Source organism: Miscanthus floridulus, chromosome 8, assembly GCF_019320115.1.
Source record: "Miscanthus floridulus cultivar M001 chromosome 8, ASM1932011v1, whole genome shotgun sequence".
Taxonomy (NCBI): Eukaryota; Viridiplantae; Streptophyta; class Magnoliopsida; order Poales; family Poaceae; genus Miscanthus; species Miscanthus floridulus.
In genome coordinates, this window is record NC_089587.1 from 175640341 (window position 1) to 175655715 (window position 15375).

The 15375-nt window shown below is 49.0% G+C and overlaps 3 protein-coding genes across 4 annotated transcripts; all 3 read left to right on the plus strand.

Annotated features, from left to right (window-relative positions):
- Positions 1–160: 160 nt before the first annotated feature.
- Positions 161–4695, plus strand: LOC136474080 (uncharacterized). Of its 2 annotated transcripts, XR_010762839.1 has the most exons (7): positions 161–1107; positions 2467–2650; positions 2743–2967; positions 3062–3178; positions 3519–3752; positions 3885–4373; positions 4484–4695. XR_010762839.1 is itself a non-coding variant. In XM_066471692.1 (6 exons), exons 1-6 carry the CDS (start codon positions 509–511, stop codon positions 4092–4094), a joined length of 1569 nt encoding a protein of 522 aa, XP_066327789.1. In that variant the 5' UTR covers positions 161–508; the 3' UTR covers positions 4095–4694. The 2 variants fall into 2 exon arrangements, 1 of the variants encoding a protein (XP_066327789.1); XM_066471692.1 differs by having other exon boundaries at positions 3885–4694.
- A 1390-nt stretch (positions 4696–6085) lies between these two features.
- On the plus strand, positions 6086–7240 carry LOC136474081 (cell number regulator 2-like). Its single transcript, XM_066471693.1, has 3 exons — positions 6086–6404; positions 6497–6781; positions 6926–7240. The coding sequence occupies exons 1-3, from the start codon at positions 6221–6223 to the stop codon at positions 7003–7005; spliced, it is 549 nt and encodes a 182-aa protein (XP_066327790.1). The 5' UTR covers positions 6086–6220; the 3' UTR covers positions 7006–7240.
- Positions 7241–8424: 1184 nt separating this feature from the next.
- On the plus strand, positions 8425–9513 carry LOC136470210 (subtilisin-like protease SBT1.2). The gene has a single exon (XM_066468129.1). The coding sequence runs from the start codon at positions 8425–8427 to the stop codon at positions 9511–9513; it is 1089 nt and encodes a 362-aa protein (XP_066324226.1).
- Positions 9514–15375: the final 5862 nt, after the last annotated feature.

Consider the following 15375-nt stretch of genomic DNA (forward strand, 5'->3'; position numbering starts at 1 on the left):
GCCGCTCGACATTTCCGTCCGATCCAAGCAGCTATCCTCGCGTCCAAGTGCCCCCCCCCCCCCCCCCCCCCCCGTCCCAGGCCCCAGCCGGACCGCCGGACGCCGGTCGCGCTCCGCCCCAACACGAAAACCCCGAAGCCTCCTTCGCATTCGTCGCGTCGCCAGCCGCCTCGCTCCAAAAGTCCAAACCCCTACACTACCACAGGTCCACAGCAACCTCGCTCGCGGACTTGCTGAACCGCGTCCGCTTCGGCTTCCCCTTGCCCCCCGGAATTCCGCGCGACGTCGCCATCAGTCACCGCCTCACCGGGCAGTTCGCTCGCGCAGGTCATCGTCTCCCCGATGACCGAAACGGTTACTCCCCTAGTCCCACCCCCACCACCAGCGCCGAGCAGTTAGCCAGTTTCCACTACTCTCCGCGTCGTCGCTAACTGTTCCAGGACGTGTCTTTGCTAATCCCCATTCATCGTACCGGCCGGCCCCTCCCCAATCGCCGCCGATCGCAGCCATGTCCTCTTCCTCCACCTCCTCCTGCGACGGGAGCGGGAACCCTAGCCCGCCCGCGGCGGCGGCGGCGGCGGGGGGTCCCGCGGCGCAGTGGCCCAGGCGGCAGTGTCGGGACGTGTTCTGGCTGGTGGTCTTCCTCCTCCACCTGCTCGTCTTCGGCGCCGCGCTCGCGCTCTTCGGCCTCAACCGCTTCCGCCAGGCCGACCGCTTCAACATCGGCCGCTACGCCAACCTCACCGCGGAGCCCTGGGGCACCAACACCCCCGTCGGCTCGCCGGACCCCGCGCCCGCGCCGCCGCCGCCCTCCGTCTACCGCTCCGAGGACCCCTCCGTGCCGGCGTCCGAGCTCACCGAGACGTACTGGAAGTACTACGGCGCCGCGGGCGCCGTCGGGGCCGCGCTCGCGTGGGCGTGGCTCGCGGTGGCGGCCTGGAGGAAGGACGGCGGCAAGGTGGTCATGCGGACCGCCGTGCACTGCCTCACGGCCTACCTCGCCGTCGTCAGCGTCCTGTGCTTCTGGGGGAAGCACTTCTTCTGGGGCGTCGCCCTGGCCGTCGGCGCCGGCCTGCACTTCCTCTACGTCATGTCTGTGCTCGATAGGTACAGCTCACAACAACACTATGTTCTGAATTTGTCTGTAAAAATTGCCTATTCCATCTCATTTCAGACGAATTTGGGCTCTAGTGAATGTGGGTCTGATGCCTGACACCGAGTAGGAGAGCGAGTTTCTGCAAATAACATGCAAATTCGAAGAATATCCACTCGCAATGCCTTACCCTGTTGACTGAATCTGCACAATCTCACCTATAACTGCATGAAGATCCTGCTAGGAGGTTGTCTGCACATGCTGCATGGCTGCACAAGTGTGCCATAACGCCACTCTTCTATGCTTCCTTGATTGATATGGCTTTTTGGTCTGCTTAATTTGTGTGGGGGCAAAGGATCACGTATGTTAGCATAGATTTATGCCACTTTACATATTATGATCACATATTTGAGATCAATCAACCAGGTATTTGAAAGTGGGAAGTGATGAGTGCACTTTAAGCTAAAAATTGTTATGTTCTTTGTATTCTGGTTCAGATTACTGGTGCTGACGGGGCACTATCAGCTGCATTTTAATGGCAGACGACTGGACGGTTAGTGATACACATGTAACTGGTAGAGTTTGACAAACAATGTTCTAAAACTGGACTACTGGTAGCTCGTATCTGTTTCGCCACTCAGCAATAGTTACCATTATATGCCATAAGCAGTCTGATCATGTGTCCTATCAGTAAACTGTAATCAGTAGGGGCATATTCCTTGTGCTGTCTGGTAGACTACTTTTGAAAAAAAATAATGTTATATGGAACGGTGGGAGAGCCATAATATCTAGTCCTGAAACCTTATGACCTGATTTGCTTTAAAAAGAAATGAATAATTCCACTGCGTATTCTCCTTCATTTCGTGTCCATTCTATCTTGAATCATTTCTTCGTAGCCTTGGCGGTGTCTGTTATGCCCACCTATATATAAGGTGCCAGTATTTGCTTTAGAGACAAGAAAGGGTCAAGAAATTTTGTCCACCTTTCCTCTTTCACCATTAGATTGAACCATGCCACAGCCCCTGGTTGTTGAGGACCATGGCTGAAACCTCCCACCCATCATGTCTGTCATGTTCTCTTCCAGTACTCATGACAAACCTTGTATGTATATCTTGGAACAGTGTTTACTCTGTTTATCTTGGTTGCTAGCCACACTTGCCTGGCCTCTATATTTTGCTGAATGTTGTCAAAGGCACACTGCAATAATCCAATAATTGTGCCTCGTCGATTCATAATATGTGGGAGCCTCAGGCTGTTTATTCTGGAACTTTAGAACTCAAGTTACATGCTAAAGTACCTAGAAACAGTACCTTTGTTTGAGCATTGCATACTTCTTTGTTTTGCTTGGAAGTTACTGGGTTGCTTTTTGCTAGGTTTCCCTTCACAATGCTAGTACTACAGAAGGCAGTAAGAATGGTACGGGAACTTCCTGATGTGATGCGAATTGCTTATGCGTTTGTGGTAGTCATGCTTTGTTGGATGGCATTATGGTCCTTTGGAGTTTCTGGTATTGTTGCATTTGGCATTCCAAATGGTGGGCAATGGTGGCTTCTTTTGGTGAGCTGGCAAGTTTTTACCATACTTCTATATAAATATTTAGTGCCTTTATTATTCAGATGTTTTTTTAATAATATCTCCTGTATTTGCAGATTTTTTCAGTCAGTTTATTTTGGACTGGAGCTGTCCTTAGCAATACAGTTCATGTCATTGTCTCAGGGATGGTTTTCCTCGTTCTCATTCATGGTGGTCCAGCTGCTGCAACAATGCCCCCAAAGCCTCTTCTGAAATCTCTTCAGTATGCTGTGACAACTTCATTTGGAAGCATTTGCTATGGATCACTTTTTACCGCTGCTATTAGGACTTTACGATGGGAGGTTTGCATTTTTACTCCCTCTGTTTATACTCTGTCGTTTAGCTTCCTTTTATAGTTCTCATCGTTTTTTTTCTTTTTTACCTTACCCCTTACAGATTCGTGGAATTCGTTCTAAAATTGGCAGCAATGAGTGTTTGCTATGTTGTATTGATTTTTTGTTTCATATTGTGGAGACGCTTGTTCGCTTCTTCAACAAATATGCATATGTACAGGTGAGTGATGTTTCTCTCTTCAGTAGTTTTCAAGATGTAGACCATGCCTATGTTAAAAGTCTACATGTTCCTGCTGTTTTCTGTTTATCATTTGTTACTCCACACTGACAGTATTTTTCTTATTGTTTTAAGCTATAAGGTTTAGTTTCTGTCAATCAAAGTACCTTTGTTTTCCTGGATATTTTTAAACAAATGCATGTGATTTTGACCCAATCACTGCTTTTATTGAAATGTGAGAACTTATTATTGTAACAATTTATCTCTATTTCATGCTATGGAATATTGACTACTGATATCATGCTATCCAATCAATGCCTTAAAAATAGTTTTTCATTTTCAGATAGCAGTTAATGGACAGAGTTTCAATTGCTCAGCTAGGGACGCTTGGGAGCTGTTTCAATCCACAGGCATCGAATCGCTTGTTGCTTATGACTGTTCGGGTGCTATCCTTCTGATGAGCACCATTTTAGGTGGATTAATTACTGGAACCTGCATGGGCATTTGGACATATTTCAAACAAAGTGATAAAGCTGTTATGGTTGGTTCAACCTCCATGCTGATGGGTATGATACTGGTAAGTGCCAATATCTCCATATGAATTTGCATGACTGTAGTAACTAAGAAAAGGAAAACCGTGTCCAAGTTTTCTTCATACAGTACAATCTCTGCTAGTTCTGTCAAGATTGACATCTGGTCAATTTTGCAGGTTGGACTAACTGTTGTGGTTGTGGAAAGTGCTGTTACATCAATATACATATGCTATGCTGAGGATCCCCTTTTGATTCAGAGATGGGATCCTGAATTTTTCGAACAAATGTCAGAAGCACTACACCAGCGACTGCAATACCGAAGTGCGCGAGCTCGTCGAGTACTGAATGGGCGGCTTGATCATTTGCCTCATACGTCCAGTATTTGAATATGAATTGCATGCCAAGTATTGCTTATTTCTGTGAATCCATGGATACGTAGGCAGGCATTTCCAGAAGATTTGGATCTCCCTAACACTGAAATATATAGATCAAGGAAGATATTCCAAGCCATTGACGTTTAGAGAACTGAAGCGCCCCAGCAATCTTGGACGCCTTCCAGAACAGCAAAATGTTTTCAAATCCCAATGAAGCCACAATGTGTTAATGCTCATGCTTTTGTGGTACTGCGCCATCATTTTTTTATCTGTGTAGGCTTTTGTGGTAAGGTAGATACTGTTAAATTCATTTCGAGATTTGTGGTGCAGAGTGGGTGCGGTTTCAACATTTGTGCGGGTTAGTGCAGCAATGTAATAGGTTTTTGTCTTTCTTTTTGTAGTCTTAGACCTACAGTGTGATAAGCTATGGAGACTTGGAGAGGAACAGCATCGTGGTTGCTACTTGGCCGGTTGTACAGAACAGTGTTTGCTTAATGCTCGCAATCTGGGGTTGATGGATCGTAAGAAGGACCAATAGTCGAGGGTGTTTGATTACAAGCTAGATTGTGAAAGGCTGGATTTCGGTGGATTCAAGCACAATCCTAAATGTTTGCTTGAACTTATTAGCCTGGCTTATTAGTTATGGTACACTGTTTTTCTCTCGTAATAACACAGCATCAGCCAAACAGCTCATCACGTGAATATTTCGCTGGGTGCTCTCTGCTCTGATAGTGCAGTTAGCCGTGCACACGTACACCCTTTTGAAAACCATGTTTCGGCTTCAGAAAATCAGAAGTAACCCACAGCCTGGCCTTTTGGCAGCACACACTGGTTGCTGATTGCCGATGAATACCACCATCATTTGCAAGAACTCGGTAGGCGTCTTTCCATGATTGTTATCGTGTGCCCACTGGCATTTAGAATAATGCGGATGGACGCCTTATCTCATTGGTGGGGGGAATAGACAAACTTGTCTTCTGAAAAGGAAAGGGAGACCATCCCATCAAATTTGAGTAAGAGAACAACTCGATGAACACGCCTGGCAATTCCAACAAGTACCACCATTGGATCAGTATCTGTGGGCAGGGAAAAGTCTTCTTTGCACGGACGCGACCCATGTTATTAGGTGTTTGGTTGCCCCTCCTTAAATTTTAGGTGCTATCACATCGAATGTTTGAACATATGCATGAAGTATTAAATATAGACTAATTACGAAACTAATTGCATAGTTTGCGACTAATTTGCGAAACGAATCTTTTAGGTCTAATTAGTCCATGATTTGACAATGATTTGCTACAGTAACATATGCTAATGATGGATTAGTTAGGCTTAAAAATTTCGTCTCGTGGAGTACTGACGGATTATATAATTTGTTTTTTTATTAGTATCTGAACATCCCATACAACATCCTCCCGACACACCTCCTAAATTTTAGTAGCCGGATTCAAACACGCCTTTACGCTGCTGAACGACGATATCTAGGCAGACTTTGGGTCTTATTATCCGGATCAGGCACACTTGACGTTGAAACGACGGCCGAAAACAACGTGATCATTCTATGCATGGCGGGGCGGCAGGCCACATGAGCCTCGCGAGTAGCGGCGCTGTGGAGCACCGCACCGCCTAACCGTTGGTCCGGGTGTGGCCGGCCGCGTCAAATCGGGTTTAATTTCCACGTCGTGCCCGGCGGCCGGGCGACGACTTGACGGTTGACCCGCTCGTGCCGGCCGGGCCCGGGGCCATCACGTACCTGTTTGGATGCTGCCTCCCAGCCACCTCCGGCGCGAGTCTCCTGGGGCTGAGATTGGTTGCCTGGCAGGCACGCCGAGGCGAGGTCGGCATCCAAACATGCCCTCACTCCCTGACGCAGACGCGTGCGTGCCCCGGTCACTCGCCCCACCAGCCAACAAAAAAAAACGTGTCGTGGCGAACGCACTGCACACTGCGCCACTGCGGTTACCATCGCCCCCAGCCCGCCGAGATAAATAAATGCGCGCAGCGGCCGGACAGGGTAGACCGGCCGGCGGACGCGCACAAGGCAAAGTCCAAGTCCAACGCTCCGCCCCCGGTCTGATCTGGTTTCGTTTCCGGCCTCGTTCGTCGGCGGACAGTGCGGCGCGCGCCTCCGATCCACCACCATGTACCCGAAGGCAGACGAGGGTGATGCCCAGCCGCTGGCCACGGGCATCCTCATCAGCGGCGGCGGGGGCGGCTACTACCAGGCGGGTGGCGCGACGGCGGCCTTCGCGATGCAGGCGCAGGCCGCGCCCGTCGCCGCCTGGTCTACCGGGCTCTGCGACTGCTTCGACGACTGCAGCAACTGTGAGTGAGAAGAGGATCGATCGATGCACGCACGGAGCGGCTGATCATTCCTTGCTGGTGTATAATCGGAATTAACGATGGGTTGCATGCAGGCTGCGTGACGTGCCTGTGCCCGTGCATCACGTTCGGGCAGATCGCGGAGATCATCGACCGGGGGTCCACGTCGTGCGGCACCAGCGGGGCGCTGTACACGCTCATCATGCTGCTCACCGGCTGCCAGTGCGTCTACTCCTGCTTCTACCGCGTCAAGATGCGCGCGCAGTACGGCCTCCAGGAGAGCCCCTGCGCCGACTGCTGCGTCCACTGCTGCTGCCAGTGCTGCGCGCTCTGCCAGGAGTACCGCGAGCTCAAGAAGCGGGGATTCGACATGAATATAGGTGCGTACTCTACAGTACCACCAGTGAAGCATCAACAAGCATCTGTTCATTCAGTTCTTGCACTTCCCTAGCTATTTGGTCGTCCAGCGCAGTACTGACAGATGCTGCGCGCCGCTGTGTGTTTGTTTCTGCGCGTGTATGCAGGATGGCATGCGAACATGGAGAGGCAGGGAGGCACCGCCGCCACCATGCCGCCACGGATGCACCCTGGCATGACCCGCTGATGCTGCCGCTCGCCTCGCCTCAATTTGCTGCGGAAACCAGATTAATTTGTTGCGGTCCGCGCCCATGTAATGTAACTGCACCCATGCTCGCCTCGCCTCAATGTGTCGGTCCGCGCCCAGCCTCAATTTGTTGCGATGTCACTGCACGCCCATGTAATGTAACTACCGGTATCTACTCTGGGTTTGTATAAAAAAGACTATCATGTCATATAAACGAAAACTCTGCAGTTTGCTAGCTACCTTTTGAATTGAATCTCTGGCTTCAAGGGAGCTGATGCAAGCTGCTTTCACTTCGTAGTGTTGCTTTGCTTGCACCCCTACCAACAACGCTAGAACTAGAACTGTAACGAAAACGTGTATCCATGGTCTCTGTGTAGCGTCGGGTTGTATACTTGATACTTTGTGGACTTGTTGCTTCAATTTGGCCCACCAAATGAAAACATGGTCCGTGAAACACTCCGCACCACACGAAAATATGGCCCATTAAACACTCCACCAGAAGGCTCAATTTGGTTCGTGCGCGAGCCCATGCGGCTGGTGAGTGCTGACACAGTATCACTCCGCCACAGTCGCTAGCGATACTCCAGACCAGCCGGCTGCTCCCCACATAATTTACTGTTCATCAAATCAGCTAAATCATATTTTTCTCTCACACAACCAGTCAGTTTCAACCAAGTTTCAAACCAACGAACACTGCGATCCTAGTACCACATTGCTCCGGTACCACAGTGTATCCGGACATATAATGTTACTGTGTTGTGTAGCCACTTAATAAATAACATAATAATAATAACAAGCAGTGATGAAAAAAAGAAGTGCTGGTGGGTCCAGTACTGATCTTGTATCGAAGGCCAAATCTGAGCTTGTTTCCCTTAATTTTCAATAATAAATAGTACACAACATATGCATAATTTAATGAAAACTTCGTCAATCTTAATCCGAAGGAAACTCCTCGTGACATAAGATTTGATATGTGTTCGTAGCTAGAGACGCCGGAGCATCTTTTCATCGCGCACCCAGATCTTATGGATTGGCTCAAAATCTATTTTGCTATGACATTGTATATAATACAAAGGACTTTGCACACTTGCTATCTTACCACTTATGGATTGGTACTCAAATTTTGCTACTTATTCGACACAATACTAAGCATCTAAGTCTTTATTGGAATGCACAATTGCTATCTTACCACTTATGGATTGGTACTCAAATCTTGCTACTTATTCGACATAATACTAAGCATCTAGGTCCTTATTGGAATGCACACTTGCTATCTTAGAGCATCTCCAAGAGTTTTCTACTTTTTTCTCCTAAAAACTTGTAGTTTGGCAACTCTTAAAAGGATTTGGGAAGGAAAAAAGAATGTCATCTCCAAGAGTTTCTAATAAATGACATCTAAAAAATTAAATTTGGGGCCACATGAATTATGTTGCGGCTTTTAGCTTTGTAGGTCTGCATTGTCTCCATCCGGCGGTCGTCCTTGGTGCCACCGCGGAGACGATGCAGACCTACATTGTGCAGCTGCACCCGCACGACGAGGGCGACAGCGGCGAGGCCATGCTCTTCGCCTCCAAGTCCAAGGTCGAGTGGTCCGTGGCGTGGGAGCAGGAGAAGCGCCCCTCCTCGCGCCTCCTCTACTCCTACCACATCGTGTTCGACGGCTTCGCGACGCAGCTCGCGGATGGCGAGGCCGCGGCGCTGCGTGCGCTCCCGGGCGTCGCGTCGGTGCGCGCCGACCGACGGGTGGAGCTCCACACCACCTACTCGTACCGCTTCCTGGGGCTCAACTTCTGCCCCACCGGCGCGTGGGCGTGGTCCGGGTACGGCCGCGGCACCATCATCGGGGTGCTCGACACCGGCGTGTGGCCCGAGAACCCCAGCTTCGACGACCGTGGGATGCCGCCAGCGCTGGTGCGGTGGGCCGGCATGTGCCAGGGCGGGGAGCACTTCAACACCTCCAACTGCAACCGGAAGCTCATCGGGGCGCGGTTCTACTCCAAGGGCCACCGCGCCAACTACCCGACCAACCCTTCGGAGGCGGCGTTGCTGCTGGAGTACGTGTCGCCGCGGGACGCGCACGGGCACGGCACGCACACGCTGTCCACGGTGGTGGGCGCGGCCGTCGCCGGGGCCAGCGTCCTGGACGCTGGGTTCGGGGAGGCACGCGGTGTCGCCCCCGGCGTGCACGTCGCCGCATACAAGGTGTGCTGGTTCAACGGCTGCTACAGCTTCGACATCGTCGCCGGGATGGACGACGCGGTGCGCGACGGCGTCGACGTGCTGTCCCTCTCTCTCGGCGGGTTCCCCATCCCGCTCTTTGAGGACAGCATCGCCATCGGCAGCTTCCGAGCCACAGCGCGCGGCGTCTCCGTCGTGTGCGCCGCCGGGAACAACGTGCCTGCGCGGAGCTCCGTCGCCAATGAGGCACCGTGGGTGCTGACCGTCGGCGCGGGAGGCGAAGGAAACCAAGCGGGAGTTGAAGGATACGCGCGAGGCTACGGCGTGTAAAGTTACATGGATGATGGGGATTTTTTTCAACTCCTAAAATATTAGGAGATTGTATTAGTAGTTGTTCGAGATGGATTTTTTGTGGATCTTCCTAAAAACTTAGGATTAGGAGGAGGTTTAGGGAACTCTTGGAGATGCTCTTACCACTTATGGATTGGTACTCAAATCTTGCTACTTATTCGACACAATACTAAGCATCTAAGTCCTTATTGGAACACTACAAAGCGTCTAAGAGCAAGGCTAATAATACAACCGGTTGTTGACCATACTATAAGGTTTCCACTCATATAGTAATCACTATATATGGCATACTTGTCTCTCTCACAAATTTTCTTGGTTCTTATATCTAAGCTGACTCTAAGCTTACAACCCATTTCTGCTCTCTCTTCTCTCCTCTCTTCTTCACCTCAGTATTTAGCCAGCTTAAAGTCTGATATTATACTTGCTCTAAGGACCTTATTGGCGCCTATCCTTAGGGAGTGGTATATTCTTTTCTTTGTTCATGATGGGCGGTTCTGCCCATGTATGAGTGTTGTGCTCTTCTTAGGCCTATAATTTTCGAACTCGTTCTTATTAATACAAGCCGCATTATAGTGGATCTTAAAAAAAACCAGTCAAACGTTCTTGCCACCCACTCTCCGATTAGGCAAAAAGTAGCTGTTATTTTAAGTTGGCCCGCCACATAAAAACATGGCCCATAAAAACGCTCCACGAAAGGCTCATTGTGGCTAGAAATAGCACCATTGGGAGACCCGGAAGAAGGTAAAAATAATTAGGACAAAATCCATAACCGCAGCCATGAGTAATTAAAAAATGTTTCATGACCATAACGGGTGATTGGATTGTCTACATATTATGATAGATTCATTCCTCGACGCGACGGTATAATCACCCTACTTACTCCATTACTTTCTTGCAAACTAGTTGTAGCAACCTCTTTAGTATAACTAGATTTAAGAGCTTGCTTAGGCCTTGTGCAATGTATGGCTTAAGTGGTGCCAAGTTTGGAGAGAGTAAATAAGCACCACTAGCAACACTGCAACAAGTGATGCCAAAGAAACTAGGAGCGGTAAATGTTCTTGCTCCGCTCCCACGTTCTTAAAATAACATTTTTCTACTATAGCAATAGTTGGTCATTGAAGTCATCCGCCAATGAAAAACAGATGGTGAAGAGAAGATATGAGATATTTTATTGCATTGTGGGTCTCAGGTATCTAGATAGCACCGCTTCTCTGTTTCTTTGCACACTGCAGCTTTTACTGAGTGATGCTTGTTTTAGAGCCCGTTTGGCCGGGCTCCGAGCGGCTCCGGCTCCTCTGACTCCTCCCCTGTAGCGACACTGTTCACCGGAGCCGTTTTTCTCTCTTCTCATTTTCTCTCTCACTGATAGCGCCGGAGCCGGAGAAGCTCGTTTTTTTGGCTCCTCCGGCTCCATCTCCTGCGCGCTACAGTTGCGCTACAGTGTGGGAGCCAAAGCCGGCGGGAGCCCGGCCAAACGCGCCCTTATTCTATCTGGCTTCACTAGTACATTGTGGAGGGTCTTAGTAGCTTAGTTTCATTTAGTGGAGCTCTATAGTGGAGCCTTGTTGAGAGCTCTTAGTGAGTAGTGACTTAACCTCTTTTATGTCTAGAGATCATAGCAACTAGAATTATTGGATAGGTGGATTGCAGCCCTTGTAGAGTTAGAGCAAGTTTGCATTTCGTCATTTAGTTTACTAACAAATTGCTATAATAAATTTGTAGAGTTTTAAATAGGTTATTCACCCTCCTCTAATCATATTAGGACCTTTCAACTTGTCGTGCAGCCTATGGCCTGCCGGTGAGGTCCTGGCGCCGCTCATGGAGGGCCCGGACGTCACCGAGGACGACACATTTGCCGAGGAGTCCTCCTACGAGTTGCTGCTCCGCCATAAACTGGTGCCCGCGAGACTTGCTCCCTTCTCATGGGTTACAAATTAGTCTTCAAATGGGTTCAACCACAATTAGGATGGTTAGGTTGGATTACTTTGGCTTGGAAGAATGGAACGGTTCGGCGTGGTTTAGTTCCTTCGAGTGGAAGATGTGGATTGGGGTGTGTTAATTACGCATACTCAGTAGACTTGAATTAGGGTCTATACAGTTTGGATCCAACCCACTAGCAGGGTGAATTAGCACTCCACGTTTAAACTTTTTTTTTAAATAATCCTACACTCCGCGTTTCTTAGCCTCTGAGGAAATCTTATAACAAACTAAGTATTTTTTTCATAGTACCGGAGACAATAAATGTATAACCATTTCATGGTAGTTCATTACATAAGTGGTCAAATAAATTACTATCCCCTTCATTCTGAACTATAAGTCATACCTAGATATACATTTATATGTAGATACATAATAAAAACTATATATATTAAGGCCATGTTTAGTTCCTCATCAAACTCAAAATATTCTGAATTTTGGCCCAACATTCTGGGAAATGGATCTAAACACCACTCAGAATTTTTTGGAAACACATACCCATTCTGAATTCTGGTTTCTGGAGTCCAGAGGCCAAAATAAGCCCAACTTGGGCCTGGTGCACGTGCTCCTCGCCCACACTGCCCCCAATCGCTGCTCGCCCGCACTGCCCCCGAACCCTACCCGGCGCCCGATCGGGAGCCGCCGCCGCCGCTCTGCTCGCCCGATCGGGAGCCGCCGCCGCCGCTCTCTCCCACTCGCTACTCGCCCGAACCCTACCCGCAGCTCGGCCCCAACGCCTCCTCCCTCTTCCTGGTTTCCTCCCCCATCTCCACCGCGCCGGGTCCTTCCCTCCCTCCGCCCAGCCGTCGTTGTGCCTCCGGCCGAGGCCGTCCCCGGCCGTCGCGGCCGCCGTCCAGGCGGAGCACCAGCCCGCGTTGGCCACGGCTCGGTCCGCGCGTGCTCTCTCGCTCGATTTTGGGGGCGCCGGGGAGCGAATCCGGGGCCCAGTTCCCGCACACCTGCCTGCCTGCCTCCCCTTGCCACTCCACCGTTCGTCCCTTCCCTTCTCCACCACCTCAGCGGGATCTTGCTGCTGCTCCACCGCCCCAGCGGGATCTTGCTGCTGCACTGCCCGCATGGACGAGTACAGCGGCGATGTATTCTTCCACGGCGACGACGACAGCTACGGTGATGGCCACAGCTACGGCAACATCGACGCCACCAGGGACTTCCTGTCGCAGCCGCCCACCGGCCAAGGCTACAATCAGGCGGCCTTCACCGGCCCTGGATCCAGCCACTTCGCTTCTCCCCGTACGAGCATGGCGGCCCTCGACCTCAACTCGCAGGGCAGCCAATGGCCGCCCATGGGAGGGTACCAGGGCCTCCTTCGCTTCGGTCTTCAAGGTGGAGATGTCGACGGCCCCAATGCCTCCCCTCCCGTTGGAGCCCACAGCGCAAGCCGAAGTGTTGGAGCTGGAGGTGTTGGCTTCCGTGCTCCTCGCAGCACTGGAGTTGGAGCTGGGTCCGGGTGCGCTACCTCGACGTTCTTCGGTGGTGGCCGTGGTAGTGGTGTGCCGGCTGTTGGTCGCGGCGCGTCATAAAGAAGCCTCCACGGCCCACGGCAGAAGTCTACCTCCGGTGTGGAAGAAGGCTCCACGGCCCGCGGTAGACGTCCTCAGGTGCCAGCCGTCGCGGAGGACAACTTCGCGTCCAACGCCTCCAACGACGGTGACGACGTCGAGATCCTACCCAACGCTCCAAGGGTATTTTTCTTAGCTGTACCATTACATTCTTGCAATGTTGATATATGTGTAGTGTCTGCTCCTAGCTAGCTAGGTCATCATCTGGCGAGATATATGTGTAGTTTCTGATTTGATATATGCTCTTCTTTGGTTCACAATTTCACAGTACTAGTGTCGCCAACAATCAGAGTTAGTTGTTATCTGTTAGTGATTGTGCACAATGCTTGATAGAATGCCAACAATCTGTTAGTGATCTGTTAGTGATTGTCGCCAACAATCAGAGTTCGATTATTGGTACAATTTTTTAGGGTGTGCAGCGAGGCCAGCAAACTTGATAGAATGCTTGAGCCCTTAGATTTTGCTGTTCACTTTTTGCTGTTCAAACTTGATAGAATGCTTGATAGAATTGCTTGCCCTGCCTGCAAGATTGTTAGGGGTGCATCTGTGTGTATCTGTGCTATCTGTGTGTGAAAAAAGGAAACTATACTCCATCTTATAGCGTTGGTAATCCTGTTTGTGAAAAAGGAAACTATACCTCCTAGATTGACGTCTTCCCTTGCTGCCAAAATTTATGATGTCAACTGTATCTGATGTCAACTGCTCCTAGCTAGCTAGGTCATCATCAGTGCCTGTAGCTAATCTTTCATTAGCTAATGCTGTATGCAGTCTCTCATGAACTGACAGTCTTTCATTGTAGCTAATCTTTTATTGTAGCTAATACTGTGTCTAGTTATATATATTTTCTGTGTCAACTACCTTGTGATTCTGAAGAATGTTACCTTTTCTGTGTCAACTAGACAGTGCAGTATATTTATTCCTTTCCTTCTATTTCTTATCTTGCTAGTAGCAGTTTTAAAAATATGCTGTATGCAGTGTCTCATGAACTGATTGTTGAGTGATCTGATCCCAGCAGGAAGTCCCAGCTATCATGTTCACACATATGCTATCATTTCTGCTATCATCAGCTTGTCGCTACTCTGTAGTTGATAGGCTGTGTTACACTGTCCTAGAAATCAATAGCTGAACTAAATAATGTTGCCTACAAACAGAGCCAACTAACTATTCCTGATTAGGGCAACTTCTCTTAGCTTGTTGTGTTCTGCAGATAGATTTGTCAGATAGGCAGTACAGCAGCTGTCCTTGTTAGTTAGTCAGTTTTGGAATTGTTTAGCTATTCCAACCTAGAACATTTCATTGTCTGTCCTTAATCTAGCACTAGACGCAGTCAGCATTTATCTCTTAATGCCTGTGGAATGTGTGTTGACTAGATCTGTGTGTGGCCAAACTGGAGTGATGGTAATGAGTTAATAACTCATTGGATCACATTATAATATGTGACATGCTCATTATCTTGAACTCTGATGAATAAATGAACTATGTCCAATTTAGCATTCCAGCATCACACCATGTATGCCAACATTCCAGTGTTAAATAAAGAACTAATTCAGTCTAAGTAGGCAACCTGTAGTATTTGCATCATGTTTGCCGGGTGGGACATATATACTACTACGTGTCCACTGGAGAGCAGAGCAGGGGTTACGTTCATGCCATGCATGTTCTGTGTGAGAGCAGGTCCCGCAGGAACGATGCTTTTATTTAATTAATTAATTATATGCATGGCCTTCCAGAGTTGCAGAGCCTTGCATGCATGCTGGTATATATACAAGTCCTCAGTCCATGCATATCATGCATGCATGAACGCATACCTGAACCTGCCCAGCTAGCGCGCTGCGCCATCGCCCAACGAATCTGCCTGCCTAGCTTCCAGTTCCAGTTCCAGTTCCAGTTCCAGTTCCAGTTCCAGCAGCCTCGCTCACACGGCCCCCCCGCTCATCATCAATCATCACAATCTTATAATTTAGAATAATGGAAGTAGGATACAATTCCCTACTTGATGCCCATATAAATAGCCGAATATCATTCACTTGTATCTTGAAATATATATATCTGCACAGTAAGCATTTGATGATGATCGGATTTGCGTGACATTATTGGGCTATTCCTAAGTATTTTGTGGCATCTTGTATTGTTCTCTCTACGTGAATTATTATATAATACCAGGATTCGAAACACCCCTACTTTGATAAAGGGTGTGTTTGATTCAGTTATGAGCTATGAAAAAGTTGTGAGCTGTGAGTTATGTGTTGTGAGAAGGAAAATAAATTGTTTGCTTAAAACAATT

Excerpts from the sequence above, each read along its gene's own strand:
- LOC136474081 (XM_066471693.1), top strand. The coding sequence starts at position 6,221 with ATGTACCCGAAGGCAGACGAGGGTGATGCCCAGCCGCTGGCCACGGGC. Across the intron at positions 6,405-6,496 it reads CTTCGACGACTGCAGCAACT|GCTGCGTGACGTGCCTGTGC; the intron begins GTGAGTGAGAAG and ends GGTTGCATGCAG. Across the intron at positions 6,782-6,925 it reads GGGATTCGACATGAATATAG|GATGGCATGCGAACATGGAG; the intron begins GTGCGTACTCTA and ends GCGTGTATGCAG.
- LOC136474080 (XM_066471692.1), top strand. The coding sequence starts at position 509 with ATGTCCTCTTCCTCCACCTCCTCCTGCGACGGGAGCGGGAACCCTAGC. Across the intron at positions 2,651-2,742 it reads GGCAATGGTGGCTTCTTTTG|ATTTTTTCAGTCAGTTTATT; the intron begins GTGAGCTGGCAA and ends CTGTATTTGCAG. Across the intron at positions 3,753-3,884 it reads TGCTGATGGGTATGATACTG|GTTGGACTAACTGTTGTGGT; the intron begins GTAAGTGCCAAT and ends TCAATTTTGCAG.
- LOC136470210 (XM_066468129.1), top strand. The coding sequence starts at position 8,425 with ATGAATTATGTTGCGGCTTTTAGCTTTGTAGGTCTGCATTGTCTCCAT.